The sequence below is a fragment of the Eriocheir sinensis genome, chromosome 60 (genome assembly GCF_024679095.1).
Source record: "Eriocheir sinensis breed Jianghai 21 chromosome 60, ASM2467909v1, whole genome shotgun sequence".
Lineage (NCBI taxonomy): Eukaryota > Metazoa > Arthropoda > Malacostraca > Decapoda > Varunidae > Eriocheir > Eriocheir sinensis.
Window position 1 is genome coordinate 3,325,949 of NC_066568.1, and position 27,102 is coordinate 3,353,050.

At 45.5% G+C, this 27,102-nt stretch overlaps 3 protein-coding genes across 7 annotated transcripts in view; 1 reads left to right on the top strand and 2 right to left on the bottom strand.

Annotated features, from left to right (window-relative positions):
- LOC126985738 (nuclear valosin-containing protein-like) lies at positions 1 to 17,990 on the top strand. Of its 4 annotated transcripts, none has more exons than XM_050840978.1 (18): positions 1 to 164; positions 956 to 1,147; positions 1,629 to 1,743; positions 2,283 to 2,401; positions 3,024 to 3,097; positions 3,354 to 3,423; positions 4,320 to 4,472; positions 4,851 to 4,973; positions 6,261 to 6,480; positions 7,345 to 7,615; positions 8,104 to 8,302; positions 9,740 to 9,850; positions 10,684 to 10,851; positions 11,440 to 11,562; positions 12,042 to 12,248; positions 12,895 to 13,137; positions 13,538 to 13,723; positions 17,860 to 17,990. In XM_050840978.1, the coding sequence occupies exons 2-17, from the start codon at positions 1,097 to 1,099 to the stop codon at positions 13,703 to 13,705; spliced, it is 2,415 nt and encodes an 804-aa protein (XP_050696935.1). In that variant the 5' UTR covers positions 1 to 164; positions 956 to 1,096; the 3' UTR covers positions 13,706 to 13,723; positions 17,860 to 17,990. The 4 variants fall into 4 exon arrangements, with proteins under 4 accessions (XP_050696935.1, XP_050696934.1, XP_050696932.1 ...); XM_050840977.1 differs by lacking the exon at positions 17,860 to 17,990 and adding an exon at positions 14,224 to 15,991; XM_050840975.1 differs by lacking the exon at positions 17,860 to 17,990 and having other exon boundaries at positions 13,538 to 15,991.
- Positions 16,982 to 22,394, bottom strand: LOC126985609 (transducin beta-like protein 2). The gene is made up of 7 exons (XM_050840764.1): positions 22,322 to 22,394; positions 20,328 to 20,551; positions 19,557 to 19,746; positions 18,572 to 18,757; positions 17,963 to 18,148; positions 17,408 to 17,517; positions 16,982 to 17,113 (listed from the first exon to the last, which is right to left on the bottom strand). The coding sequence occupies exons 1-7, from the start codon at positions 22,392 to 22,394 to the stop codon at positions 16,982 to 16,984; spliced, it is 1,101 nt and encodes a 366-aa protein (XP_050696721.1).
- Positions 21,226 to 27,102, bottom strand: part of LOC126985740 (uncharacterized) — a 21,073-nt gene continuing 15,196 nt past the window's right edge. The window contains exons 3-4 of one of the 2 annotated variants that reach the window (XR_007738999.1): positions 21,936 to 26,599; positions 21,226 to 21,793 (exon numbers count right to left, since the gene is read on the bottom strand). Coding sequence is in view for 1 of the 2 variants with exons in the window: in XM_050840979.1 (XP_050696936.1) it covers positions 25,008 to 26,599 (1,592 nt within the window). In the remaining variant the exon portion in view is untranslated. Of the gene's footprint in view, positions 26,600 to 27,102 lie in introns of both variants that reach the window. The other variant, XM_050840979.1, reaches the window with a different exon arrangement.

A 27,102-nucleotide genomic window follows, 5' to 3' on the forward strand; every position in this document is an offset into this window, starting at 1 on the left:
ACACAAGGTAAACATTTATAGACATGCTCCCTCTCCTGACTCCACGTGAGCGGTGAAAGCCTAACCGCCGCCACATTTTCCTTATTTACGTGATAATTAACGTGACTTTCCCCTCGGCGACGATAGGAGAAGGTCATAACTCTCCCTCGAAGCTCCAGGCGTTGGTAAGATAGAGGAGGAGTGTCTGTGGAGGGAGATATGGCGATTTATGTGTCGGTTTGTGTCTGGCGGGCCGGGTGGGTGGGCGGGTGTTCTTTACTTCTTTTTCTTTTTTATTTATTTTTTCGTTTAATTCTTCTCTCGTCTTCTGTTTTCTTTTTTTCGTCTACGTTTTCTTTTTTTCTTTGTTTTTGTTCCTTTTCGGATAATATTCACGAAAGCGTCGCCTCCTCTGGCGGCGGCCGCGGCGACTGGAAAATAGCTCGCAAAGGGTTTATAAGGTGGGGGAGCATATTTAAACTACTCCAACCGAACTTTACGACCTGCTAACGACCCCTTCTAACCAGAGGGGGCTGCACCTCCCCCTGGACCCCCCCCAACATGTATATGGAACTTGTTCCTGCGAGGAGGTATTTCTCGCAACACTGGCTGCACCGCCGCCGCCAGAGGAGGCTGCGCTTTCGTGAATATATTATCCCCTATTTTAAACCATACATAGTCCGTTGATTGGATTTTGAAAGTGTTTCCATGATTGTTGAACATTTGTAGAAAAGATATATGAAGAGCTAGTGATGTTTCATAAGGTATGTAATGAAATATTGGGATGGTATTAAAACGAATCTTTACCAAAAATACTGCCTCCATGATAAGCAGCAGCATATTTTGTCCAGAAATAAACAGTCAGCATCTCAAAATTAGTAGGCTACACTTTTGTGAATATTCCCTTCAGTATTGTTAACTTCTACTTTCCTTTAATGCATATAACATGACCACATTGCCTTTTTTTCTCTTCCAGTGTGTGCGTGTGTATGTGTGTTAAGGATTGAGGTGTTAGCAAAGCCTGTGAGTGGACATGTGAAGGGGGACACAGCCACACAGGTCCAGGAAGTGTGGTGCAGTGGGCTGTGGTGCGGCGGTGCGGGGCGGCCACACAGCCATGAAGCCGCCGTACTTCCAGGAGCGCTCCCTCCCCTTAAGGGTGGAGAAGGTGAGGCCGCCACCCGGGTGCTATTATATATACTTACTCTTGACTCTTGTGGGAGCAGTGAGTAGCGGGCTTCTTCTTCTTCTTCTTCTTCTTTTTTTTTTTTTTTTTTTTTTTTTAGTTCCTTTTTTTTGCCCTTGAACTGTTCCCTCTTCTGTTAAAAAAAAAAAAAAAGTTTGCCAACCTGTTAGCTACGGTTCTCATATTATTATTAACTTAGTGCATAGTTCAATGTCTACTTATTTTTCATTTTTACTTTCATTTTCTAACTTTGTCTATTCCTCCCTCATTTCTCCTCTCCTTCCCTCCTCCCCAGTACATGAGCGAGTTTTATATATTTACTAAGCAGTTCGCCATCCTGTTAATTACGGTTCTCATATTATCATCAACTTAGTGCATAGTTCAATGTCTACTTATTTTTCATTTTCATTTTCTTCCTTCTTCTATTCCTCCCTCATTTCTCCTCTCCTTCCCTCCCTTCCAGTACATGAGCGAGAACAAGTATGTGGACCTGGAGGAGATGACTGACCACCTCATGAGCAACTACCGCGAGTTTAGGAACAAGAACAAGAAGGCCTTTATGAAGAGTGTCGAGAAGGGTGAGAGTCCTGTGCTTCTCTCTCTCTCTCTCTCTCTCTCTCTCTCTCTCTCTCTTGTGGTATACATATTATCATTTGAATTTATTTGTTTCTTTACCACCTAATCATCTAATCTTTCTTTACCTCTCTCTTCTTTTCCAATTCTTCTTTCTTTACTATCTCTCCCTCCCTCCCTCCTTTCCTCCCCATCTTCCTCTCTTTACTCTCTACTTCCCTTCTTCCTTTCCTCCCTCTTTCCCTCCCTCCTCCCTCCTTTCCTTCCCCTCCTTCCTATGTTCCTGTCTTTTCTCTCCACTTCCCTTCTTCCTTCCCTCCCTTCTGCCTTTCTTTCTCTATCCCTTCCTCTTCCTCATCTCTGTCTTTATTCTCCACTTCCTTTCTTCCTTCCCTATCCTTTCTTTACTCTCTCCATTCCTTCCTTCCTCCTCCCCATCTTCCTGTCTTTTCTCTCCACTTCCCCTCTTCCTTCCCTTCCTCCTGCCTTTCTTCCCTCTTCCTATCCCCACCCTCCACCTTCTCTGCTCCCCTCCCCCCTCCAGCCTATGAGTGGGAGCTGTACTGTCGGCAGGCGGAGCAGGACAGCTGTGAGGAGGTGGAGGATAGTGACGGGGGTGGACCAGACATCCTCGAGATTACCGAACCTGGTGCGCCTCCGAAGGTGAGTCTCGGAGGAGGAGGAGGAGGAGGAGGAGGAGGAGGAGGGATGTAGGATTGTAAATGGAGATGGAGAAGAAGAGGGAGAATGAAAATGTGGAAGAGAAGAAGAGGAGGAGGAGGAGGAGGAGGTGTAAGATGGTGAAAGAAAGAGGAAGAGAATGAGGAGGAGAATGATGAAAAGGAAGAGGAGGAGGAGGAGGAGGAGGGGAAGGATGAAGGTGGAATGATGAAAAGGAAAAGGAGGAGGAGGAGGTAGAGGATGAGAGAGAGAGAGGAATATAAAATCGTGGAAGGGAAGAGGTGATGATGGAGGAAGAGAAGGAGTAGGCCTATAGTTTTATTTATTTTTTTTTTTTCACATCAAAGGACACGGCTCAAAGGGCAACAAAAAAAGTGCAAAAAAAAAAAAATCCTGCTAGAGGTAATGATGGAGGAAGAGAAGGAGTAGGCGTATAGTTTTTTTTTTCATCAAAGGGCAACAAAAATAGTGCAAAGAAAAAAAAAAAAAAGGCCCGCTACTCGCCGCTCCCATAATAGATAAAAGAATGATGAAACAAGAGGAATAATGATAATGTATAATGATAATAGTGATGATAATAGGGGGCTGAATTCTTTGTTGTCAGGGCAAGAACACCAACGCTATGCTGACCAAGATGTACCGGGCTCCAACAAGCGGCTCTTCCTCGCCAAAACCCAAGTAAGCAAGTAATTTCCCCATAAGAAACAATAGTAATGCTGGGGGGTTACATTCCTGGGCACTGGGAAAGTCTGCCTATTTGGGGATTTTGTTACACTAACCTTAAAAAAACCACATTATTAATACATTAGTAGGTCACGGAAACAACAAAAACACACGTTCTCATTTTATTTACATTTGTGATCTTCGGAAAATCTGCAGACATTAAACAAAAAGAAAATGGAATATCTCGTAATTTGTGCTTCTCGTCTTTCAGGAAGAATGGGAATTTCTATGTCCTAGACGTTGAAGGGGAATCACCAGCCAGCGGAACAAGGACGCCGGATGTGAGTTCAGTCTCTCGTGTAAATAACCCTCATTCCATAGTGTTGTGTTTATCATCATCATCATCATCAGCATTAGTCCCTTCATCCTAATTTCAGTGGTTCAAAGATATCAATAGTATGAATTTTTTAAGGGAGACTGAAGTGGAGAAAGAGGATGAGGGAGAAAGTTAAAAAAAAGAGAAAGAAGAGGAAGAGGAGGAGAAGGATAAGGAGGTGGGTATGAGAGTGGAAGAAGAGGAGGTTGAAGTGGAAAAAGAGGAAGAAAGAGAGAAGTAGGAAGAAGAGGAAGAGGAGAAGGAAACAGAGGAAGAAGATAAGGAGATGGAGAGAGAGAGAGAGAGGCAGAAAAAGAAAAGTAGGAGGAAGAGGAAGAAGAAGAGAAAGATGTGGAGGAGGTAGAGAAAGGGGAAGAAGAAGAGGAAGAAGATAAGGATGAGATGGAGAGAAAGAGAGAGAGAGAGACAGAAAAAGAAAAGAAAAGGAAGTAGGGAAAGAAGATGCCGAGGAGGTAGAGAAAGAGTATGAAAAAGAGGAAGAGGAGGGAAGGAGAAAAGGAGGGAAAGGAAAGGAATGAAAAGGAGGAAGAATGAAGAAAAGAGGAGAGAGAAAAAAATGGAGAATAACAAAATGAAAGACAGATATTGAGATGAAGAAACAGAGAAACAGGAAGAGGAGGTAGAGAAAGGTGAAGAAAAAAAGGAAGAGGAGGGAATGAGAAAAGGAGGGAAAAGGAGGAAGAATGAAGAACAGAGGAGAAAAAAATGAGACAGAAATTGAGATGAAGAAAGAGAGAAGGAGGAGGAGGAGGAGGAGATAGAGAGATCGGAACAACACAAACCAAATGAGAATCTATCCTATCTATCCTTAACACCCTCCTCCTTCCGTCCTCCTCCCAGGCCAGCGCGAGGAAGAAGCGGAAGAAGGAGAAGGAGAAGGAGAGGGACGGGGACATAGAGGAGATGATAAAGAGGAAGAAGAAGAAGCAGATTAGCGCCGAGGCTTCCGCCGTAACCTTGGCGAACATGGCCGGCATCGAACCCCTGAAGGAAGTGAGTTTGTTTGTTTGTTTGTTTGTTTGTTGTGTTTTTGTGTGTTATAATTTTTTTTTATATGATGTGTTGCTTTGCTTTTTTTTTGTATTATTATTTTTTATTTATTTATTTATTTATTTATTTATTTATTTTTTTTGAGCAGTTTTATTTTCTGTTTGTTTATTTATTTATTTATTTATTTTATTTATTTTTTTAATTTTTTTTTGCCAATAAGATTTTCCATATAAGGTGTTTTTTTCTTAATTTTTCTTCCCTTTTCTTCCTTTTCTTCTCCCATTTCTTTATTTATTTATCTTCTCTGGTCTCTTCTTCCCTGTCCCTTTTCTTCTCCCTTCTCGCTTGATTCTCACCCCCTGTTTTGTCTCCCCGGTGCAGCAAATCTGTGACCTCTTGGGCAACATACGGCGGCCTGGCATTCTGCGTCCGACGGTCAAATCAGCGCTGGTCACAGGTCCGACGGGGAGTGGCAAGACGACCTTCGCTATGGCTCTGGCTGGGGTGAGTGAGGGGAGAGGAGGAGGAGGGGAGAGAGAGAAGAGGGGGACTACATTTTTTATTTTTCATTTATTTATTTTATTTTTTTACATCACTGGGATAGAGAGAGAGAAGAGGAGGAGGAGGGCTACATTGTTTTATTTTCATTTATTTATTTTATTTTTTTACATCACTGGGATAGAGTATGTGTGGAAGGAGAGAGAGAGAGAGAGAGAGAAGAGTAGGAGGAGGGCTACATTTTTTTATTTTAATTTATTTATTTAATTTTTTTACATCACTGGGGGGGAGAGAGAGAGAGAGAAGAGGAGGAGGAGGAAAAAAAAGAAAAAGAGACAGGAAGGGAAAGGAAGATAAAGAAGGAATTAGAAAGGAAGAGAGAGGGGAGGAAAAAGGAGGGAAAAGAAAGGAATGAAAAGGAGAGGAGAAAAAAAAGAATACAAAGTGAAAGGAAAATAAAACAGGAAATGGAAAGGAAGAGAGAGAAAGAAAGAAGGAAATAAGGGAATAGAAAGGAATGAAAAGGAGGAAAAATGAAGAGAAGAGGAGGAGGAGGAGGACATTGGAATATTGATAGGGAGAACATGTACCAGAGAACCTGTTAGTCTTCACCCAAACACACAGTCCTTTCACACCTCCCTTTACATTCCTTTCCCCTCCATTCCTCTATCTTCTATCCCTTCCTTTCCTTTCCCTTCCATCCCATTCTCATCCCCTTTCCTTTTTCACTCATGCAAACACACACTGCCTTTCCCTTCCTTTCCTCTCCTTTCCCTTCCCTCCCATATTTCCCTTCCTTTTTCACTCACCAAAACACACATTCCCTTACCCTTCCATTCCTCCATCTCCTTCCCTTCCCTTCCTATCCTTTCCTTTCCCTCCCATATTCATCCCTTTCTTCCTTTCTCACTTACCAAAACACACACACTCCCTTACCCTTCCATTCCTCCATCTCCTTCCCTTCCTATCCTTTCCTTTCCCTCCCATATTCATCCCTTTCTTCCTTTCTCACTTGCCAAACGCACACTCCCTTCCCCTTCCATTCCTCTATCTCCTTCCCTTCCTTTCCTTCCCATATTCATCCCTTTCTCCTCTCTCACTCACCCAAACACACACTTCCTTTCCCTTCCATTCCTCTACTTCCCTTCCCTTCCTTTCCCTTCCCTCCAATACTCATCCCCTTCCTCCATTTCTCACTCACCAAAACACACTCATTTCACACCACCCTCTTACGTAAACTCCCTTCCCATTCTCTCCCTCACATCCCACCCTCTTCTTCCGCCACTCCCACAGACAGCCGACGCTCCCATCATGCGAATCACGGCCACGGAGCTCATTGGGGGACTGTCGGGAGAGAGTGAGGAGCGCATATCCGAGGTCTTCGAGCAGGCGGCGTCGCTGGCCCCCTGCGTCCTGCTACTGGAGAAACTGGATGTTGTTGCGCCCAAGGAGGGGAATTCCACCAAGGGCTTAGAGAGGAGGATTTGTACGCAGCTGTCCTCCTGTTTGGCTAGTAAGTGTTATGAGGGAGGGGGAAGGGTGGTGTGTATATGTTAATGGTTGTGGTGTGTGGTGATGTTTTTCATTTTCATTTTTTCTTTTTCCTCTCCTCTTCATTCCTTTCTTTTCCCTCCTTTTCTTCTTTCTTTCTCTCTTCCTTTCTAATTCCTGTTTTATGGTTGTGTGTGTGATGTTGTTTTTCATTTTTTCTCTCTCCTCTTCTCTTCATTCTTCCTCCTTTTCTTCTTTCTTTTTTTCTTCCTTTCCAATTCCTGTTTTACGTTTGTGTTTGTGATATTCTATTTTTCATTTTGTTGTTCTTCATTTTTTCTCTCTCTCCTCTTCTCTTCAATCTTCCTCCTTTTCATTCCTTTCTGTTCCCTGATTTTCTTCTTTCTCTTCCTTTCCATTTCCTATTTTATCTTCCTTTCACTTTCTTTCTCTTTCATTTCTTTCTTCTTCCTTCTCTTCCTTTCTTTCCATTTCTTGTCTTATCTTCCTTTCCCTTCCTGTCCCTTTCCTTTCTTTCCTCCTCCCTTCTCTCTTCCTTTCTTTCCATTTCCCATTTTATCTTTCTTTCCCTTCTTTTTTCCATCTTTCTCTTCCTTTCCCTTCCTTTCTCTTCTTTTCCCTTCCCTTTCCTCCCAAATTCATCCCCGTCATTCTATTCCGCTCACTAAAACACACTCCCTTCCGTTTCCCATTCTCTAACTTCTCCTCACTTCCTCCCACACCCACACACACACACACACACACACACACACTCTTCTGTCCATCCCCCCACATCATCCTCTCCCCTCATACCCCTTCCTCCCCTCCCACACCCCTTCCTTCCCTCCCACACCCTTCTTCTCACCCTAACTACCACCCTCAACAGACCTCAAAACCAAGTACAAAGACAAACAAGTCCTCGTCATCGGAGAAACAAGCCGCCCAGAAAAACTCGACTTGGACCTCCGAGGAAGCTTTGACTTGGAGGTGTTCATGGCCATTCCCAGTGAGGCGGCGCGGTCCAGAATCCTTCAGCTGATGTGCGAGGGCTGCGCGGTGGATGGCGGCCTGGAGGAGATAGCCTACCGTACCCCGGGCTACGTGGCGGGTGACCTCAGGAAGCTAATGGAGAAGGCGCAGGGCTTGGCGTGGAAGAGGTGGGTGGCGGATGGGTGGTTGGTGGTTGTTGTGGAGCGGTTGAGTCGAGGGTCTTCACTGTAGTTGTGTGTGACTGTGGTGGTTTTTTTTTTGTTTGTTTTTTATAACAAAGGAGACAGCGCAAGGGCACAAAAAAAGGAAACTAATTAAAAAAAAGCCCGCTACTCGCTGCTCCTAAAAAAAAGAATCAAAAGAGGTGGCTGAAAGAGAGGTCAATTTCTGTCGCATCCCCCCCCCCCCTTCCTTCCTTCCTTTCACATATTCCTCTTTCTTCGTTTCACATTCTCCCTTTCCTTCCACACATACTGCCTTTTTTTCCTCCCACATATCCTCATTTGTGACTGGGCTGGGATTAAAACCCTGGACCGTGGATTCATAGGTAGTCATGCTAACCACTGCACCACGGAAGTATTGCGGTGGTGGTAACACTATTGAAATAACGTCATTCATCATTTATCTCTATTTTCATTTGTTTCGCCCCCAACAGGAAGAAGGACAGCCTGTATGGAGATGGGAAAGGAGGAGATGGTAGTGGTGGAGGTGGTGATGAAGGGGGAAAAGCAGGTGGAAGTGGAGGCGGAGCGAGTCTGGTGGATCAGGTGAAGGCGTTCCTGGACCACGTGGATAAGATGTGCGAGGCGGACACCGTCACCATCACCTGCGAGGACTTCATGGAGGCTTTATTGGTGTGTATGCAGGGAACACACACACACACACACACACACACACACACACACACACACATCATCATCATTATCATCATTGTCGTATAACCCAGTAGCAGCTGGGATCATGTTTCTTAAAGGTCCCTCTAAGCGAGAAAAATGAGAAAAAATCACCCCTCACACAAACCATTTCAGAATATATATCAACGCATTTGTGATCAGTTTATGTATCATCTATTTTTTGGGTTTATATCATGGCACAAATTTGGCCCGTCGCTGGTATACGGTAAAGCCACAAATTTGGCCCGTCGCTGCTACCGGGTTAATGTCCATATTTTCCCATTCAAGGTGGGGTTGGACTGGCAATGACTCTCCTCCGCATCTGTCGATCTTGTGTCATATATTCCTCTACGAGTATTCCCAATATATTCCCATCCTCCATCACACACCTGCTCCACTTTTTCTTAGGCCTTCCCACTGGCTGTCGTCCCTCAACTCTCAACTCCTCCACCTCATTTAACATGCCCCCCTCTGCCCTTTTCACATGTCCAAACCATCTCAATCTTCTCTGCCTCAATTTAACCCGGTAGCAGCGATGGGCCAAATTTGTGGCTTTACTGTGTAGCGGTGGGCCAAATTTGTGCCATGATATAACCCCCCCAAAATAGATGATACATAATCTGATCACAAATGCGTTGATATATATTATGAAATGGTTTGTGTAAGGGATGATTTTTTCTCATTTTTCTCGCTTAGAGGGACCATTAAGAAACATGATCCCTGCTGCTACCGGGTGAACACTCCCCTCTCTGCCCTTTTCACATGTCCAAACCATCTCAATCTTCTCTGCCTCAATTTAACAGAGAGGTCCTCAACCCCACACACCTCCGTCACTTCACTGCTTGACCTTCCATCCTGCCACGTAACTCAGCATCCTACACACACACATACATGAAAAAATAAATAAATTAAATGAATAAATAAAGAAGTTAATGAAAGGACTGTGAACATACTTACTCGTGCATTCAGCGAGCTTGCACGTAAAGATTTTGAAACATACTTATGTGCTGTATATAATAATGCCAAAATGTGTGAGGCCGTCAGTCAAATAAAATCATAGACCAAGAAAAGGAAAAAAACCTCCCGCTAAAAAAAAATCACAAAACTACAGACAAAAAATTGTGTTTTTTTTTACATGGCTACCTCTATGTACATATCTTTTTACACATTGGTCACTCTTTACTTTTGCCTGTTGTGGGAGTGGTGAGTAGCGGGCTTTTTTTTTGTTTATTTTGTTTATTTATTTATTTATTTTATTTTATTTTATTTTATTTATTTATTTATTTATTATTTTTTTTTTTTGCACTCGTTTTGATGCCCTTGAGCCGTCTTCTTTGTTGTAAAAAAAAAAATAATAATAATAAATAAATAAAATGAAATGTTTGCTGTCCCTTCCAGCACGTCACGCCGGCCCTGAAGAGAGAAGGCTTCCCAACCGTGCCGGACATCACCTGGCAGGACATCGGCGGCTTAGAGGACATCAAACGGGACCTCCGGGAGAAGATACTGGTGAGGCACTGCTCCTGCGCATGACGGGGGCTGTTTGTTTTGTTTTCCCTCTCTCTCTTCCTTCTCCTTTCAACTTTCTCTTTTCATCCCCTATTCCCACCCTTCTATAATTCCTTCCCCTGCTGTCTCTCTCCGGCATATGACCACAGATTTTGCGCCGACTAAACAAAACTTTCCAACTTTTTCCCTATTCCCTCTCCCAGTACAATTTCCCTCCCTCATTTGTTCCTCTCCCTTTTCCCTCTCCTCTCATATCAGTTCATTCTCTTTCCATCCCTCCCTATACTCATCTCTTCCTCTTCAATTTCCTCCCCTTCATCATCTCTCTCTTTCCATCCCGTTTTACCTCTCCCAATACATTTTTTTCTTTCTCCTCCTTTTTTTCCTGTCCCTTTTTCCTCTCCTGTCTCATACCAGCTCACTCTCTTTCCATCCCTCATTACGTCTACCTGTACTCATCTCTTCCTCTTCATTTTTCTCCCCTTTATCATCTCTTTCTCTCTCCATCACATTCCTCCATGAACTAGCTGAAGATATGGTGATGATGCCCCACTAACCACCTAACCTAACCTAATCACCTAACCTAACCTAACCACCAAACCTAACCTAACCACCTAACCTAACCTAACCTAACCAAACCAAACCTAACCAAACCAAACCTAACCATCTTACCTAACCTCACCACCTAACCTAAGCTAACCAGCTAACCTAACCTAACCAAACCTAACCTAACCTAACCAAACCTAACCTAACCTAACCTAACCTAACCTAACCTAACCTAACCTAACCACCTAACCTAACCACCTCACCTAACCCGCCACACCATTCAACAGGAGCCCATCAAATACGCCAAGCTGCACGAGGAGTTTGGGGCGAGCCGACCGAATGGTGTGTTGATGTGGGGTCCGCCGGGCTGTGGCAAGACGCTGCTGGCCAAGGCTGTGGCGAACGAGGCGGGCGTGAACCTTCTGCCAGTGATGGGGCCGGAGCTGCTGAACATGGTGAGGCCAGGAGGGAGGAAAGGGAGGGAGTGTGTGGTGAGCAGGGAGGAGAGATAAAAGGGTTGGAGAGAAGGGAGGAAAGAAAAAAGGGATGGAGAGAAGAGAGGAAGGGAGTGTTTGAGCAGGGAGGAAAGAAAAAGGGATGGATGTAGTGTGGTGAGCAGGGAGCAGGGAGGAAATAAAAAAGGGAAGGAGAGAAGGAAGGAAGGGAGTGTGGTGAACAGGGAGGAGAAAAAAAGGGATGGAGGGAAGGGAGGAAAGAAAAAAGGGGATGGAGACAAGGGAGGAAAGATAAAAGGGAGGAAGGGGGTGTGTAGAGAAGGGATGTAGGCAGGGAGAGAAGAAGAAAGAATAAAGTTATAGCAAGGTAGGGATCAAAGGAGGAAGGAATGGAAGGAAGGAAGGAAGGCTGAGAGGGATGAATTAGCAGTGTGAAAAATACAGGGAAGGATCTTAATAATCTCACGTAATCTAACCTTTCCAGTCCACATAGCACCGACAAAATGAGGTAGTCTGCACTGGTTACTCCGCCTCCACTCCACCACTCCACATGTACTCACTCCACCTCTCTCTCTCCCTCTAACACAGTACCAGGGTGAGAGTGAGCGAGCCGTGAGGGAAGTCTTTCACCGGGCGAGGAACGTGGCTCCCTGCGTGATCTTCTTTGATGAGTTTGATTCCCTGTGTCCTGTCCGAAGCAAGGGAGAGCAGGTAATGTAAACACTCTCGTTACCTCTTCCTAATACACCACTTTCTCTTTCTTGTCTTACTTTCCTCTCTGTGTGATGTTCTTTGATGAGTTTGATTCTGTGTCCTGTCTGAAGCAAGGGAGAGTAGGTACAGTACTTTCTATCTCTTTCTCACTCTTCCTCTCTCTATATGCAGTCTGTAAGCTATCTTGTTTTCAGTATATTTGTTTGTTGTTTATTGGTGATGCAAGCAAGGGTTTATTTATTTATTTATTTTTTCATTTTATTTATGGTGTTGTTAGATTTCCACTCCACTTTTATCCCCTAATGTTTCCCTCTCTCTCTGTCTCATCTCCCTAAACCACCCTTTCCTTCATCGTCTTTTTCCTTTATCTCTCATCACCTGTCCTTCACCACTTTATCTTCTCTTGCATCCTCTTCCTCATCACCTCTTTTGTTCAATGCCTCCCTCTCCCTATTCACCACTCACTTCCATTCCAGGGCGGCAGCAAGACCACCATCGTCAACACACTTCTGACGGAGATGAACGGTTTCGCCAAGAGGGACGAGGTGTACGTCATTGCCGCCACTAATCGCCCGGACATCCTGGACCCAGCCGTCACCCGCCCTGGCAGGTTCGACACGCTGCTCTACATCGATGTGCCGGACCACAGCGGACGAGTGGCCATCTTCCAGGCGCGGACCAAGGTAGGGAGAGGACCAAATGGATTTTTTATGTAAACCAAAATATTAGTGATGATTCCTCTATCTGAACTATTGGGCACTGTCTCCAATCTGCCACTCAGAACACCGGAGGGAGGAAGGGAGTGTGGTGAGCAGGGAGGAAAGAAAAAAGGGTATTGGGTAGAGTGTTCAGATGTGGGGAGTATTCAGATATATGACATAAGAACATAATGTGGGAGTCTGCAAGAGGCTGGTAGGCAAAGTGTTCAGATGTGGGGAGTATTCAGATATGACATAAGAACATAATGTGGGAGTCTGCAAGAGGCTGGTAGGCATGTACAAGGCAGCTCCTGTGAACCAAAATATTACAGTGATGCTTCCTCTGTTTGAACTATTGGGCAAAGTGTTCAGATTTGGGGAGTATTCAGATATGACATAAGAACATAATGTAGGAGTCTGCAAGAGGCTGGTGGGCGTGTACTAGGCAGCTCCTGTGAATCTAACCCCACCTAACATCACTGTCTCCAATCTGCCACCCAGTACACCGGAGGGATTGCTGTAATAATAAAAATGCTTTGTTTTGGAGAGACCTTAATGTCCAAGAGTGAATGGATGCTCAGTACAGTACCATATGGACTGGTGTCACCTTCAGCCTCTTCTTGCCCCACAGCACGGCACTTGTCCTGTCCTCGCTCCTGATGTCAACTTTGAGGAGGTGTCACGCCTCTGTGATAACTTCTCCGGGGCCGACTGTGACCAGCTGGTGTACCTGGCTAGCAAGGAGGCCATCAGGGAGGTAATACATGCCTCCTCCTCCTCTTCACCTACCTCCTCATCAGTGGGAAAAAGACTTGTTGCCCGAAGACATTTTTCAGCCGCTCTCAGGAAGATGAAACCGTCGATCTCGGCTGAGGTTAGTATGACTTGGTTTCTCTCTCTCTCTCTTGCTTACATTTAGCCTTTCCAATCTTTATTTGCTTCTGTTTTTTCCCTTCGTTTCTCTTTCCTTCCCTTACATCCTACTCTTTCCCTCCTCATCTCTCCTACTGCCCCCTTGCTCTTCCTTTCCACCTCAACTTCTGTACCTACCTTTTTCTCCCTGTTATTTTTCTTATCTCCATTTACTTTTTATTTCTCTTGAACTTCCCTTCCATTCTTCATTTCTCCTGTCGTTTTATTCTTTCCACTCTCTCTCCCTCTTCACCTCTCCTTCCTTTCCATTATTCCCTTCATATTATTTCCTTACTTTCTCCTACGCTCACTCTTCTCTTCTTCCTCCTCCTCCTTCACCATTTCGTTCACTCACTCCACAGGAACAGAGACGCTACAAGAAACTCTACGCCAAGATTGAGGCGGGCAGGGTGCAGGGGAGTCTCCAGGGGCTGCCCGAGGATGCCGCCCCCCTTGTAGAGGCGCCCCCAGCAGAGGACGAGACTCTGCCGATGGATGTGGCAGAGGACAAGGAAGCTGGCGGGAGCTGAGGATTGGATTGGCTAGAGGTATTTTGTTAGTGAATGGATGAGACGGAAGTGAAGTGTATTGAAAAAGTTTAATAGGAGAATGAGTTTACAATGAGGTAAAAATTTAGGTTATTATTTATGTGATGAACAAGTGAATTCGTGTAAGAGTGATGAGATGAGACTAAAGTGAGATTGAGTGTCTTTGTTTTTAGTTAAGTTATATGAAGCAATGTTTGCTTTGTTGTGTTTAATGAGAAAAAGAAAAGATTCGAGTGACTGTCTAGTATTATTTTTGTGTTGGTGAAGGAAGTACAAATTGCTGTTTTTGTTGTCTTGTGTCTAAAGAGAAAATTAGACACCAGAAGAGTGAGGTAGGATATAATTTTGTTTATTATCTCGGAAACAGCTCATGGAAAAAAGAAAAAAAAGCCCGCAATTCTATGTAAATGATTGTGTAGAAAGAAAATGGGGAGCAAGTAATGTGACTATTATTTTCAAAGATTTATTAATGCCATTCTTGAACACAAACCCTTTCCCAGCTGGCCACCATCAAGCAAGACTCAAGACCTGCGGAATAATGCGTAATACAGCAACGGTTAATTCACACCCTCGACAACACAGAGCACTGACTCTCGGCCGACCTTTGTCTGTCGCTTGTCCCTACACCTAAACGGCCAAGAGTGCCGAGAACACTGCCACAGCCGATTCACCGAGCCCAAGCACCGGCACGTACGAACACACACGGCTCACCAAGTACGTAACATCGCGACGTAATAGAAATGAGAGCTGGGAGGGTTAGGTCTGTTTGTGTGTGTGTGGGTCAAGTCTCCCAGCCATGAACCAGTCAATGACGAAGGATAATTGAACTCACACACACGCACACACGTTAGTTTGTTTGTCCTCACAACCACCCATGAGTGAGAGCTGAGTAACCTAAAACATATCTTGTAAACTAAAAAGAGGAATAATCTTGTGTAACTTATTGATTGAATGGCAGCAGCAATAAGTGCATCAAAACATCAAAACAAATTCCCCAAAAAAGCAAAACCACTTTCTTTGCTATCAATGTTATGTTAAATAAAAGTCAACAACAGTAATGCCCCTCTGATGAAAAGAAACATTTGAAGAGAAAAATATGCATAGCCATCTTGCATACATCTGTTAAATAATAAATAAAAATAAATATCCTCTTTGGGTAGAACAACGTGAGCTTCATTAGCATGAACACAAATAAATAATAGTAAAAGAAATACAATACTACAACACTCCCTCCAATTTTGCAAGAATTCATTTGACACTGTGGGTTGCTAAATACAAATATATGAATTTGCAAAATTAACCTAATTGGGGAAATTGCACCATCAGGCTTTTTCCCTGGTGGGGCCTGATGGTCTGCCCAGCCTGTTCTGGCACACGCTACCCCCCCGGAGCTTGAGCCTCTCTTTGAAGAGGTAATCTAGAGTCCGGGTTGATAGGTGGTCTTCAGGGCAGCATGTGGGTAGTCGTAGGCCACTCGGCAGTTTATATAAAACGAAACATTCATGACTATAATTCACAGTAGTATTATGACTGAAAATGTTGGAGGCTTCATGACCACCGCTGATGCAGCATAGCCAGACATCTAGACCCTGTCACTCCTCCCCCTGAAAACTAGTCTGGAAAACCTCACTTTCTTACGGCATCACTTGCAACATTAAAAGTTACATTGCAAAATTAGGTTTTCATCAAATGTCATTTTTATGGTCTTGGAAGCAAAAATTGTCATATTGCAAAACTGGAGGGAGTACTGTCCTGCATAAGAAAAAAGTACCAGTCAGAAGAGGCTGCATAGAAAAGTGCATATATGAAAGAGAACCAACCTACCAGCGCCAGTACCAGTGAATCGTGTCTGTAACATAAAGAGTAATTATAGCACACAACTTGAGGGCCAGCAGCTCCACAGTCCAACACATTCATTAATAAGCTCCTTCACCAAATGCTAAAGACTTTGAAAATATCTTGTATAGTGTTTGGCGTTCATGTAGAAGGTGACAAATTTTTGGAAACTAAGTGTGAAATCGTTAAGTATTAGTGGCAAGGGGAGAAAGAAGAGCAGGATGAGTGGGAATAGGAGGAGGAAAAGGAATCAATCAAGGAATCTACATCATTGGTTAGTCATTAATTAGTCTGGTGGTCAATTTTGTACATGTTCAGGCTTTGCATTGCACCTGTGCCTTATGGAGAATTATATTTGGTTTGGGCGTCATATTGATACTGTGTTGGACTGATGGAGTGGCCCGTCATCCTTCATGTCTAATCAAAGTGAACCCAAAGTGAACAACAAAGTGAGAAATCAAGCCTTGCCTCCCCAGAGCAATGTAAACTTTACTGTAACAATAGCACACACCTCAGCCTGTCTGCTAGGAATTCCCCCACAAAATATCACAAGGAATAGAGCCACACATCCCATGAGCAACGTTGTACAGGTTAGGCATAAAATCAGCACAACTTTAGCCTGGTTGAAAATTACCAATGATAAAAAAAATTAAGAAGTTAACCCAAGTCTTGAGACCAATCTTGTAAGCGTAAGATAAGACCAACGCAACCTTCCTGCCACTCTTCCTCCTTCCCATGACTTCGGACTTTCAGGAGGGGAATACCAAGATTCCTCTGGAACTAAATAATAATCATCTATCTTCTGGTTGGGAAGTGCATCATGGACAGTTTTTCTCCCTATTGACTGCCCCATTACACTAAAGGAAACAATTTAAAATATCCAATTAATACTCGGGGGTAGATGACTCGGTCAGCTTTAAGTCTATCAGTCTGCCAAACTCTGTCTGTTAGGCATGTCAGTTAAGAGTTAAAAAGGCAATTCTATCATGGTGAGAGACACGACAGTACACAGCTTGCTTGGCTTCACGTACCTGCCTCAACACCTCAACTTGCCAGTGAAAAAATCAACGAAAAAATATTCTGACCCTCAATCTGAGCATAAAACTATCTGGATTGATCACAGAAGAATACTGTGAACTGTATATAACAAGTTAAAAAGCAGTATTAGAAGAGGATGAGGAGCAGGACAAGTGAGAGTAGGAGGAGGAAAAGGAAGAGAGGAAACTGTATTGGTCTATCAAGGAATCTACATCATTGGTTAGTTGTTAATCTGGTGGAAAATCTTGTACATGTTCAGGCTTTGCATTGCACACTGGCTGGTGGGCGAGTGGGTGGGGGAGGGCTGGCGGGTGGGCGGCCACAGAGGAGGAGGAGGTCATTGCCACCCTTGCCCCCCCCTGCCACCGCCCCGGCCGCAGGTGTTCACTTGTTCTTGGACTTGACGCGGGTGAGCTTCTGGATGGTCTCAAGAGCCTTCTTGGCCTCTTTGATCTGCTGGTTGATCCTGTCCCGCATGGCTGCCGAGGTCGCCTTCTTGTGGCTGGCCTCTAAGTCCTGGTGAGGGAATGTTTGTTAGGTTATTAGAGATGGAGAGAAATCAGTCAGTCAACAGGGGTGTATGATGGAGTATACATTGCTTGTCTAGTCTATCTGTCTGCCCAACTGTCTCTGTCTCTGTTAGGCATGTCAATTAAGACCTCTGCTTTTAATTTTGTATCTGGCTGGGTTGAAGGTTATGCTTAGAGGGTTTGCAGCCTCGTCCCAACCAACCCAGATCAGGGACTCAATGCATAGTGGATCAGTGTGGGTGAAGGACCCTTGAGACCGCCCTCTTCCACTACTGCTCACCTGTATGGCGGCGTGGTAGCCAGCAACATTGTGGAACACCCTCACGTGGCGGTCACCCATGGTCAGCAGCAGCTTGCTCTCCGGGTCAAAGCAGAGTTCAATGATGTTTCCTGGGCAGGGACGGAGGGAAAGGAGTGAGGTGGTGGAGGAGCCGAGAGCCATGAAGGGCACACAACACAAAAATTATTGACGCTCAAAGAGAGAACAAGAACAAACAAAAATAGGAAGACAAATATAACAAAAATACACATACACAATCATCAATCAGAAGCAGTAAAAGAAAGAAAGAGAGAGAGAGAGAGAGAGAGAGAGAGAGAGAGAGAGAGAGAGAGAGAGAGAGAGAGAATAATCGAAAAGAAGGGAAGGGAAAATATGATTGATAATAAAGAGAAGATGAAGATGAATAAAATAATAATAAAGTCCATCTCTCTCTCTCTCTCTAACATGTTCAGCATCAAACAGTACCTCTGAAGAACAAAAAGAAAGAAGAAATAAAGAAAGGGCAGATAAAAGAACAGGGCCTGAGCAGTGCCTCCAGCTGGGCATTCCTCCAACCTGCGTAGATGTCGTTGATGGTGTTGAGGATGTCGCCGGTGATGGCCGAGAAGAAGGTGAGCGAGGCGGCCGAGGCGATGGCGATGGTGCGGCCGTCCGGGGCGAGGCGGATGAGGGCCGGCTGAGTCTTGTTCTCGTAGGGGCCGGACTTGAGGAGGTACACCAGCTGGCCCTTCTGGTACTCAACTGACGGGGGATGGAAGGAGGGGATTATATGGAAAAAATAGATAAATGAAATGTACATATTCTTTCATTCTGTTCAAAAATCATGCACTATTACTTTCAAGTCATCACTGTATTTCTGATCTTTTATACACCAATTGTAAAGGCATAGTTATATTTTTTTTATAATTAAAGGATTTGGATTTGAGACACTGCTGCTATCATAATCCTTACAGAAGCTAAACAAAAGAACTATCGGCAAAACAAGAGAGCTTCTGTATTTTCTGGCATCAATTTTTTTATCCTTGAACAATTACTTGGAATATATTCAGATAAGGTTGACATATTTTCTTAAGACAAGGCCAGACGAAATAATAACATGAACACTGGTAACAGCTATCACGAAGAATCCATCCCACAAGAACAAAACAGCCTCATGAGACTCACTGTTGGTGTCGAAGAGTCTCCAGGTGCCATCCTTGGAGACGGAGACCATGCGCGTGGAGTCGCTGTTTATGCTGCAGCTGTAGATGCCGGCCTTGTGCCCCGACAGGTCGAAGGCACGCTTGATGCCCTCAAAGTTCCCGGCCTTGCTGAATTTCACCTCCCACACCTTGACATCCGGGGTGAAGCCTGTGGAGGAGAAAGAAGGGGACGTCAACTCAAATTCACGTTAGGAAGGGGGGAGGGGAGTTCTTGTTGGCGCTTAAAAAAAAAAAGAAAAAAAAGTTCTTGTTGGGGCTTAAAAAAAAAGAAAAGAAAAACAACAATTTGGCGCTATCTCCATCACAAAAGAAATCACCATCCTGGGACAGAGGGAGGTGTGACATCCAGGTTACCACAATTTACCTTCCCCAGGTTTACCCAGGTATCTATTTATTGACCAGGGGCAGGAAGGAAAGGCAGAAGAAGGAAAGGGGAAAAAAGGGATGGGGAAGGGAAGGATTGGAATGGGATGGGAAAGGAAGATAAAGAAAGGGAAATGGTTAGGAAGGATGGGAAGGGAAGGGATAAGAAGGGAAGGAAGGAAACAGGAAAAAAGGGATGGGGAAGAGAAAGGAGGGAAGGGAAGGGTTGGAATGGGATGGGAATGGAAGATAAAGAAAGGGAAAGGAAGGGAAATGGTTAGAAAGGATGGGAAGGGAAGGGATAAGAAGGAAAGGAAGGAAACAGGAAAAAAGGGATGGGGAAGAGAAAGGAGGGAAGGGAAGGGTTGGAATGGGATGGGAATGGAAGATAAAGAAAGGGAAAGGAAGGGAAATGGTTAGGAAGGATGGGAAGGGAAGGGATAAGAACGGAAGGAAGGGACTGGTTTCAATACATGGGAGGGGCGAGACGTTTACCGGGCACTGAACTTTTCATCTCATTCACTCTTTCAATATAACAAGCCATCAAGGACACACCACACCCTGACCAGGCGGACTTAACTAACCTGTAGTGGCCACGAATCTGCCACACGGGGACAGGGTTGCTGAGTACGTGTCTCCGTGCCGCGTGTCCACCATCTCCATCACCTCGCCGCGCAGGCCCCAGATGATCAGTTGGTTCTTGTTGTTGCAGGACATGATGAACTTGCCCGTCACCGCCACGTCCAAGGCTATCACGTCCGCCTCCCTGTCATGCTGTGGGGGGGATGGTGGGACATAGGTCGGCCTTAGAAGACACTTTGGCTTCTCACATCAGCTATTTTTAAAGGTCAAAGAGGGGGTCAGTCGGGTTCTAATGAGTGTTTTTAGGTTCATGGTACAGAAGAAGGGTCAAACTACCACCAGGACTTGCGTGAAAAATGATAAACAAATAAGAAACAAGTCACAATCGGGTTCTAATGAGTGTTTTCCTAGGTTCATGGTACAGAAGAAGGGTCGAACTACCTCCAGGACTTGCGTGAAAAATGATAAACAAATAAAGAAACAAACAATGAAAACATGAACAATAAGACAATCTGGCACAGGCAAGGTCAGTTGGAAATTTAAAAAAATATATATATACAAAAACTAAAAACAATCTGCAAGTAAACAAGTAAGGTCAGTGTGAAAAATGAGGTCAGCAAGAGAAATAATGAGGTCAGCAAGAAATAATGAGGTCAGCAAGAGAAATAATGAGGTCAGCAAGAGAAATAATGAGGTCAGTGAGAGAAAAGTAAATCTAAAAACATCCACTCGGGTCAGGTCACGCGAAAACCCAAACTTAACGACTTACTCACCTGCGGGAAGGTAAGCGACACCTGTGGGCTGCCGAGAGAACCATCAGGCCTCTTCGTGAGCTTGTAGACCTCAATGGTGTTGGCGACGGACTTGTGCAGGATGACCGCCTTGCCATCAGGACTCCAGCAGACCTTGGTGGCGAAGTCGAACTCAATGTTGCCTCGGACGCTTTTGTGTTCCTTTAGGTTGAAGTCCTTCGTCGACCAGATCTGTACCGTGCGATCTGTCGAGGGAGGAAAAAAGGCGTGGGTGGATGGGGACGAGAAGGTGAGGAAGTGAGTGGGTGGGTGTATGTACCGCGTGATTTATCGGGGGAGGAAGAAAGGTGTGTGTGCAAGGGTGAATGGGGGTGGACGAGAGGGTGAGGAAGTGATTGTGGAGTGGGTGAATGTAGAACGAGAGGGTAAGAAGTGGAGTGGCTGGGTGAGGAGGAGGGTCCTCTTCTAAATCTCTTAAGAGGAAATGGAAAAGGATTAAGAGGAATTCAGAGGATTGAGAGGTTTAGAGGAGGATTAATCCTCTTCCATTTCCTCTTGACTCTTTCCATACTGTGATGCCGACGTCTGCGTCATGGATGGAAAGGGTTAATGACAGATCTATACTAAGCAGCTCATTGGGATAAGGGAGTGTGGGTGTGAAGAGGCAGTGTTTATGTGGATGAAGAAATAGGGGTATGCGTGGGTGTTTAGTTGTGTGGAGATTCAAAAAGGTGCATGAGTGTTGATGTTAACCCTTAGACAGTGATGGAACTTTTAGGTATTAGGTATTAGAATGACTGCATAGTTTCCGATACCTTAATTGCATAACTTTACCATAGTCTTTGCTTCACCTACAAGCTCATCGCCCTCCAAGTTCAAGGAGCATAAAGGGAGGGAAAAGGATGGAACAAGACAGGGGTTCAATATTAAAAGTTTTATTTAAAGAATGGCAATACTATACAGATACTGCACTGCATTGTAAATACTCTCACTTGGCATTCATTGACCTTTTATTTCTTTGTGAATGAATGGTAATACTTAAGCATACTGCATTGTATATACTATCACTTCAACCATCTTAAGTAATGTACGTATGAATAATAATATACTAAACATACTGCACTGTTAACGCAACGCTCACCAAGTACTGCTGGCGCCCGGCTTAACCCAGGCGTGAATGATAACACACTAACTATACTGCATTGAAAAAACACGCTGAAAAAGTCCCGCACTGCACTTACTCGACAACCTTTCTCACCGTTTCATCAATCATTCTCGCTATTTCATCAACCATTTTCACCGTTTCATCAATTTCTCACTATTTCATCAATCTGTCTCGCTATTTCATCAATCATTCTCGCTATTTCATCAATCTATCTTGCTATTTCATCAATATTTCATCAATTTTTCTTGCTATTTAATTTCATCACAATAAAATTTTCCGGCATTTAGCTGATTTACTGCAGACTTTTGGAAACGATGACACGCTAAGTATACTGCATCTTAGAACATGCTGAAAAACACAGTCACTCATTGCACTTACTCAATCTTTCTCGCCGTTTCATTAAGTCAGGACAAAATATTCCTTCATTTCGCTTAATCACTGCAGACTTTTGGAAATGATGACACGCAAGTATACTGCATTTTAAAACACGCTCAAAAACAGTCACTCATTGCACTTACTCAATCTTTCTCGCCGTTTAATTTAGTCCGGACAAAACTTTTCCGTCATTCGCTTACTGCAGTCTTTTGGAAATGATGACATACAAGTATACTGTATTTTAAAACACGCTGAAAAACAGTCACTCATTGCATTTACTCAATCTTTTTCACCGTTTCATTTAGTCCAGACAAAACTTTTCCGTCATTCGCTTACTGCAGTCTTTTGGAAATGATGACTCGCTAAGTATACTGCATTTTAAAACACACTGAAAAACACAGTCACTCATTGCACTTACTCAATCTTTCTCGCCGTTTAATTTAGTCCAGACAAAACTTTTCAGTCATTCACTTACTCGCTGCAGTCTTTTTCGCCACTTCACTCACTTTGAAACTTTTCACGTCACCCGGCAAAGAAATTTTCATCATTTCACCAACTGGACATTCCGCTGCGCTTACGAAGGATGGTATACTCCACACAGATGCCTCACAGCACCATACAGCGGAAGTTTATGAATCCCAACAGAAAATTTTGACCGTCTTTCATCTAGGTGTCTTTAAATAATTACCGAGACACGAGATTTCAGACATTAATTAGTTTTTAGTTGATAATTTCCTCTACTTTCTATTCTTTTCATTTTAACGTCCTTAACTTCCCTTACGAGGTTGGTTGGGTGTTTATAATTTCCTTAACAAATGCGGACAATCGGAATTCTTAAACCAATGGGATTCAGACACTTTCACCGTACATACAATCATTCACATTATGCCTAAAGAATATAAATTAATCATTGCCAGACCTACACAGTCACCTACACAAAGAAATCTATTGTACTCTTGTTTCCAGTTTTGTTTGACCTTTTCCTTTATGCTAACTTTTTTTGATGAACAAGGGGAACATGCCTGTTTATTCACCATCCTAATGAATACCAACTTATTTATTGACCAACCTAACCGCTCTACCGAGATTTTTTTGTGAGTTTTTGTACGAACCGTAAAACCTTAAGAATTTACCTAGAGATGATTTTTTTTTTAGATTATTTTGTACAAGCCTTAAGAGAGTTAAAATCGCCAAAAGCTACCGTTGTTTTGAGCGAATTTCACAGAGTTGCGCAAAACCAAAGGGAAAATTAGCTAAAAACCGACCCAATTGCGATAAAAACCTATGGGAGTGGCTGAGACCTTCCTCGGACTTCACTCGTCAAACCGTAAGGCAATGTGACCCAATAATGTTAACCAGAGGAGTAGCCGAGACTAATAAAATAAATAACCGAAAAGTCACTTGCCGTTAACCTTTCTCGGACTTCCCTCGTCAAACCGTACTGCAAACCAAGCCAATAACGTTAACCAAAAGAGTAGCAAGACCCGACTGATAAATAAAAATCCAAAATAATCACTTGTCGCCCTCTCTCGGACTTCACGACATCACGTAATGCAAAAAAATATAGACGTAATGAAGCTCGGTGACTGAGAGGTCGTGTTACTGCTGCTGATGCCATGTACATTTAATCACTTGTCGCCCTCTCTCGGACTTCACCCGACATCACGTAATGCAAAAAATATAGACGTAATGAAGCTCGGTGACTGAGAGGTCGTGTTACTACTGCTGATGCCATGTACATTACGCACGCTTTCCTCCCTAACCCTACACGAATGACTAAAAACGACGTCCTATTCTACGACTCCTACGGAACGAAAGAGCTGCCACTCGTGACTTACGTATACACACACATGCACACCCATGCGAGGAACACATAAATACATACACAACAGAAGGACACGGGACACGTAAATGTAAGTATAAAAATATAAAACATGATGAACGGTGAGCTGCGACACGGCTACGCACGGACCAGTTTGTGAGGGCGGAGGGAGACGAGCGGAAGGCTTACGATCACTCGCTCCCTCCCTCACGCCACTACGACAACAAACCAACTAAGAAATGCAACGAGTTAAAGAGTTAAAATTCGTGTGTGGTAGTAAATGTTATGGTTGTGGTGGGTGTGGTTGTGAAGTCCATCTGTCTGTCTGTATCCCATCCCAAGTATATATTGTGACCTCATTTCCCTATTTCTCCCTACTTCAACCTCCTCAGACAACCACATGGCAACCGAAAATAAAACTACAGACGAGGAGTACTAATCATTACCCTCCTAAATTACACACAAACACACGGACACTCAAACGAACCGAAATATCACGTCTACATTACGAGAACACAAAATTAAGTCGCCCGCCGTGTTCCTTCTCTTCTTCCGTCTCCTTTGAATCCACCACAGTGAAGAGAGAGAGACAGAGATCTTGCATTCGGAAAAAAATAAATAAGGTTGGAAAAGACGCTTGAGTGACTGGTTTCTGTTATGGTTCCTTATTTCCTCCGTCACGAACATGAGTGAGGTCGTAAAATGGCGAGACCGATTCGGAATGCAGAGTTATCACAGTACGAATACGACCTTGATGATTATGTGTTTTTAGTCTCTCTCTCTCTCCTCTCACTTCCTCTCTTCCGCCTCCCCTTGAAAGACTGCTCCCTCACAACCACTTCACGCTAAAGTCTTAAAATAAACCCACAGACTACTTGAAGCTGCCACAGAGTCCTTAAGCAAAAAACATAAATAACGCATGCAGGCACAACACCTCTCTCTCTCCCTCTTCTCACACGCACGCACGCACGCACACATTCATCCGCTTTGGTTAGAACAGTTTATGCTTAACTTGTACCAGATCATCGCCACAACACAACAGTCCTCGCCTCGCTCCCTCCCTCGGTCACCTCCGCTCCTGCATCTCCACCGGCCTTGAGCAAGTGACAGCAACGTGCAGTAAGGTAAGTAAGCTCGGCCTCCCCAGCAAGGTGTGTGTGTAGGGGAGGCAGGGCAGGGCAGGGGGGGAGGCACAACACAAATAAGGCACTCGCTGTGTTATGACCTTCAGTGAGTCCCAGAGTAGTTGCAAAGATTTGCCGTGTAAAAACGTCTTTGTTAAAAAGGAAAAAATTGTCTTTGTATTAAAAAGGATAAAAACTGCCTAAAAACTGTCACTTCACATGTTCTTGAGGGCGGGCGGCAGCGGCGCCACCTTGGACACTTTGTGAGATTCTATGAAGTGGCTGAGGACCAAGTCCAGGACCACCGTGGCATCCTCGAGGCTGTCGTGGCCCGTTGCGTCGGTCTGGATGTCCCGGCCAAGGTGCCTCTTGGCCAGTGCCTTGAGGGACTGTTTGATGGGCGGGCAGGATGCCATGAGGCCCTGGTGGTGCTGCGGCGCCTTGAACAGCAGCGCCGTGTCCACAACGAGTCCATGCAGCAGTCGCAGCGCCGCCAGGTCACCCTCCAGGCTGTGGCCCACCAGCACAGTGTCTGCTGTCGCCACCGCCAGCAGCCTCTCCCTCGCCTCGGTGAAGCTCACCGCCGCGGTCATGTGCTGCGCCGTGATGCCGGAGAACTGTGTGTTGTAGTCCAGCACGTGGCCCCGCGGCCTCACATAGGCATCCAGCAGCACACGGCCACTCACGGCCACTGCCGTCACCCGTGCCAGCTCAAAGCCCTCCGAGGTGAACACCATCTCACAGTCCAGGCCCACCACCCTGGCCGGGCCGGGCCGCGTGCTGGTGTACCCCTCCAGGGGCCCGTTGAGGCCGCTGCGCAGGTTGTGGTACACATGCATGGGGGCGGCGGTGCAGCCGGCCACGCCCTTCAGCTTGCTGCAGCAGAGGTACCGCAGCGTGCCGTCTTGACGCATGGACACCTTGCAGGGGTGGTACTCACAGGGCCGCGTCCCGTTGGCCGCCAGGCTGAAGCTCTGCCGGCAACGCTTGCAGCGCTCCACACGCAGGGAGGCAGAGGGCGGCGCTGCCCCGGCCGCCTCCCCCCCACAGCCACACCACCAGTCCCGCCCCTCCCCCTCCCCCTCCTTGCTGTCAGAGCTGATGCCGGACGAGGTATCTTGGCTGTCGTTGTCGTCAGCGCAGCAGTCGCTGCCGCCGGGGTTGACCAAGGACTCGTCTGGCTCGGAGTAGTCTGAGGTGGCCTCGTCCTCCACCAGGGTGGGCGGTGGGGTGGCTGCCGGGGCGGCCTCCTCCTCCAGCAGGGCGGGGTGGTGTGCCCCGGCCCCGCCCAGGACGGCTGCCAGCGTGGTGTAGCCGCCGGAGGGGCGGAACACATGCACGCCGCTGCCGCCGCTGGTGAAGGGGTAGCCGTTGAGCACGCGCGCCTCCACGGTGCAGCACAGCGGCAGCACCAGCTGGCGCATCTCCTCCTCCGTCTTGCCCAGCCGCTCAAACAGCTGCTGCGTGCTGGCCACCACGATGGCACTGCTGCTGCCCTCGCCACCCTCGGGGCCGGTGCCGCCACCCTGACGTTCACTCTTGCTCTTCATCTTGGTCTTGCTCTTGTTCTTGTTCTTGCGCTGCCGCCGCGACATCTTGGTGCCGCTGCTGCTGCTGCAGGCTTCCTCGGTGTCTGTGGGACAGTTGCTGGCGGCCAGGTGGCTGCTGCTGCTCACCGACGACGAGCTGTCTAGCTCGTCCGCGCCACTGCCGCTGCCGACGCTGCCGTCCTCCAGCAGCGGCAGGGAGAAGCACCCCTCTGCCCCCTCCTCCTCCCCGCCTGGGTCAAAGCGACGGCCACGGCACACTGCAGGGAACACAAGGACTCTGCTTAATGAAGGTGTGGGGCAGGCCACGGCCAGGGCCAGGGTGGTGGTGGTGGTGGGGTGCCACACCAGGTGCATGCACATATGCACACACACACAAACGCATGCACTAAAATTATTATTAAGGTCTTCATCAATTATCATTACGATCATTAGTCCCCATCACTATGCTCAACATCCAGCACCAAGGCGGCAGCACTCAAGGAAAGCTGCAGCACTGGCCGGGCTCACCTCACCCTCACCTTAACCCACGCACCACTCACCAAGATGTGGCAAGTACTTCATTAAACTCTTCACCACCACCACCACCACCTGCATCACCACTGATACACAAAGCATTTAGAGAAAGTTTTGTGTGCTTATTAAAAAATCACCACCACCACCACCACTATAGGGAGGCCAATATGGACATTACTGGACTTTAAAAGCAACATCATAATAATAAAAAGGGTATAAAGAGTCTCATTAAGCAGAATCCAATGTG

Bases quoted from the DNA above. Each gene is read 5' to 3' on its own strand.
- LOC126985738 (XM_050840978.1), top strand. From the start codon at position 1,097: ATGAAGCCGCCGTACTTCCAGGAGCGCTCCCTCCCCTTAAGGGTGGAG. The intron at 11,563-12,041 runs GTAATGTAAACA...CTTCCATTCCAG, and splicing joins TCCGAAGCAAGGGAGAGCAG to GGCGGCAGCAAGACCACCAT. The intron at 13,138-13,537 runs GTTAGTATGACT...CTCACTCCACAG, and splicing joins AACCGTCGATCTCGGCTGAG to GAACAGAGACGCTACAAGAA.
- LOC126985609 (XM_050840764.1), bottom strand. From the start codon at position 22,394: ATGATGAAAATTTCTTTGCCGGGTGACGTGAAAAGTTTCAAAGTGAGT. The intron at 19,747-20,327 runs GTGAGTAAGTCG...TCCCCCCCACAG, and splicing joins TGTCGCTTACCTTCCCGCAG to CATGACAGGGAGGCGGACGT. The intron at 18,758-19,556 runs GTTAGTTAAGTC...TCTCCTCCACAG, and splicing joins CAGATTCGTGGCCACTACAG to GCTTCACCCCGGATGTCAAG.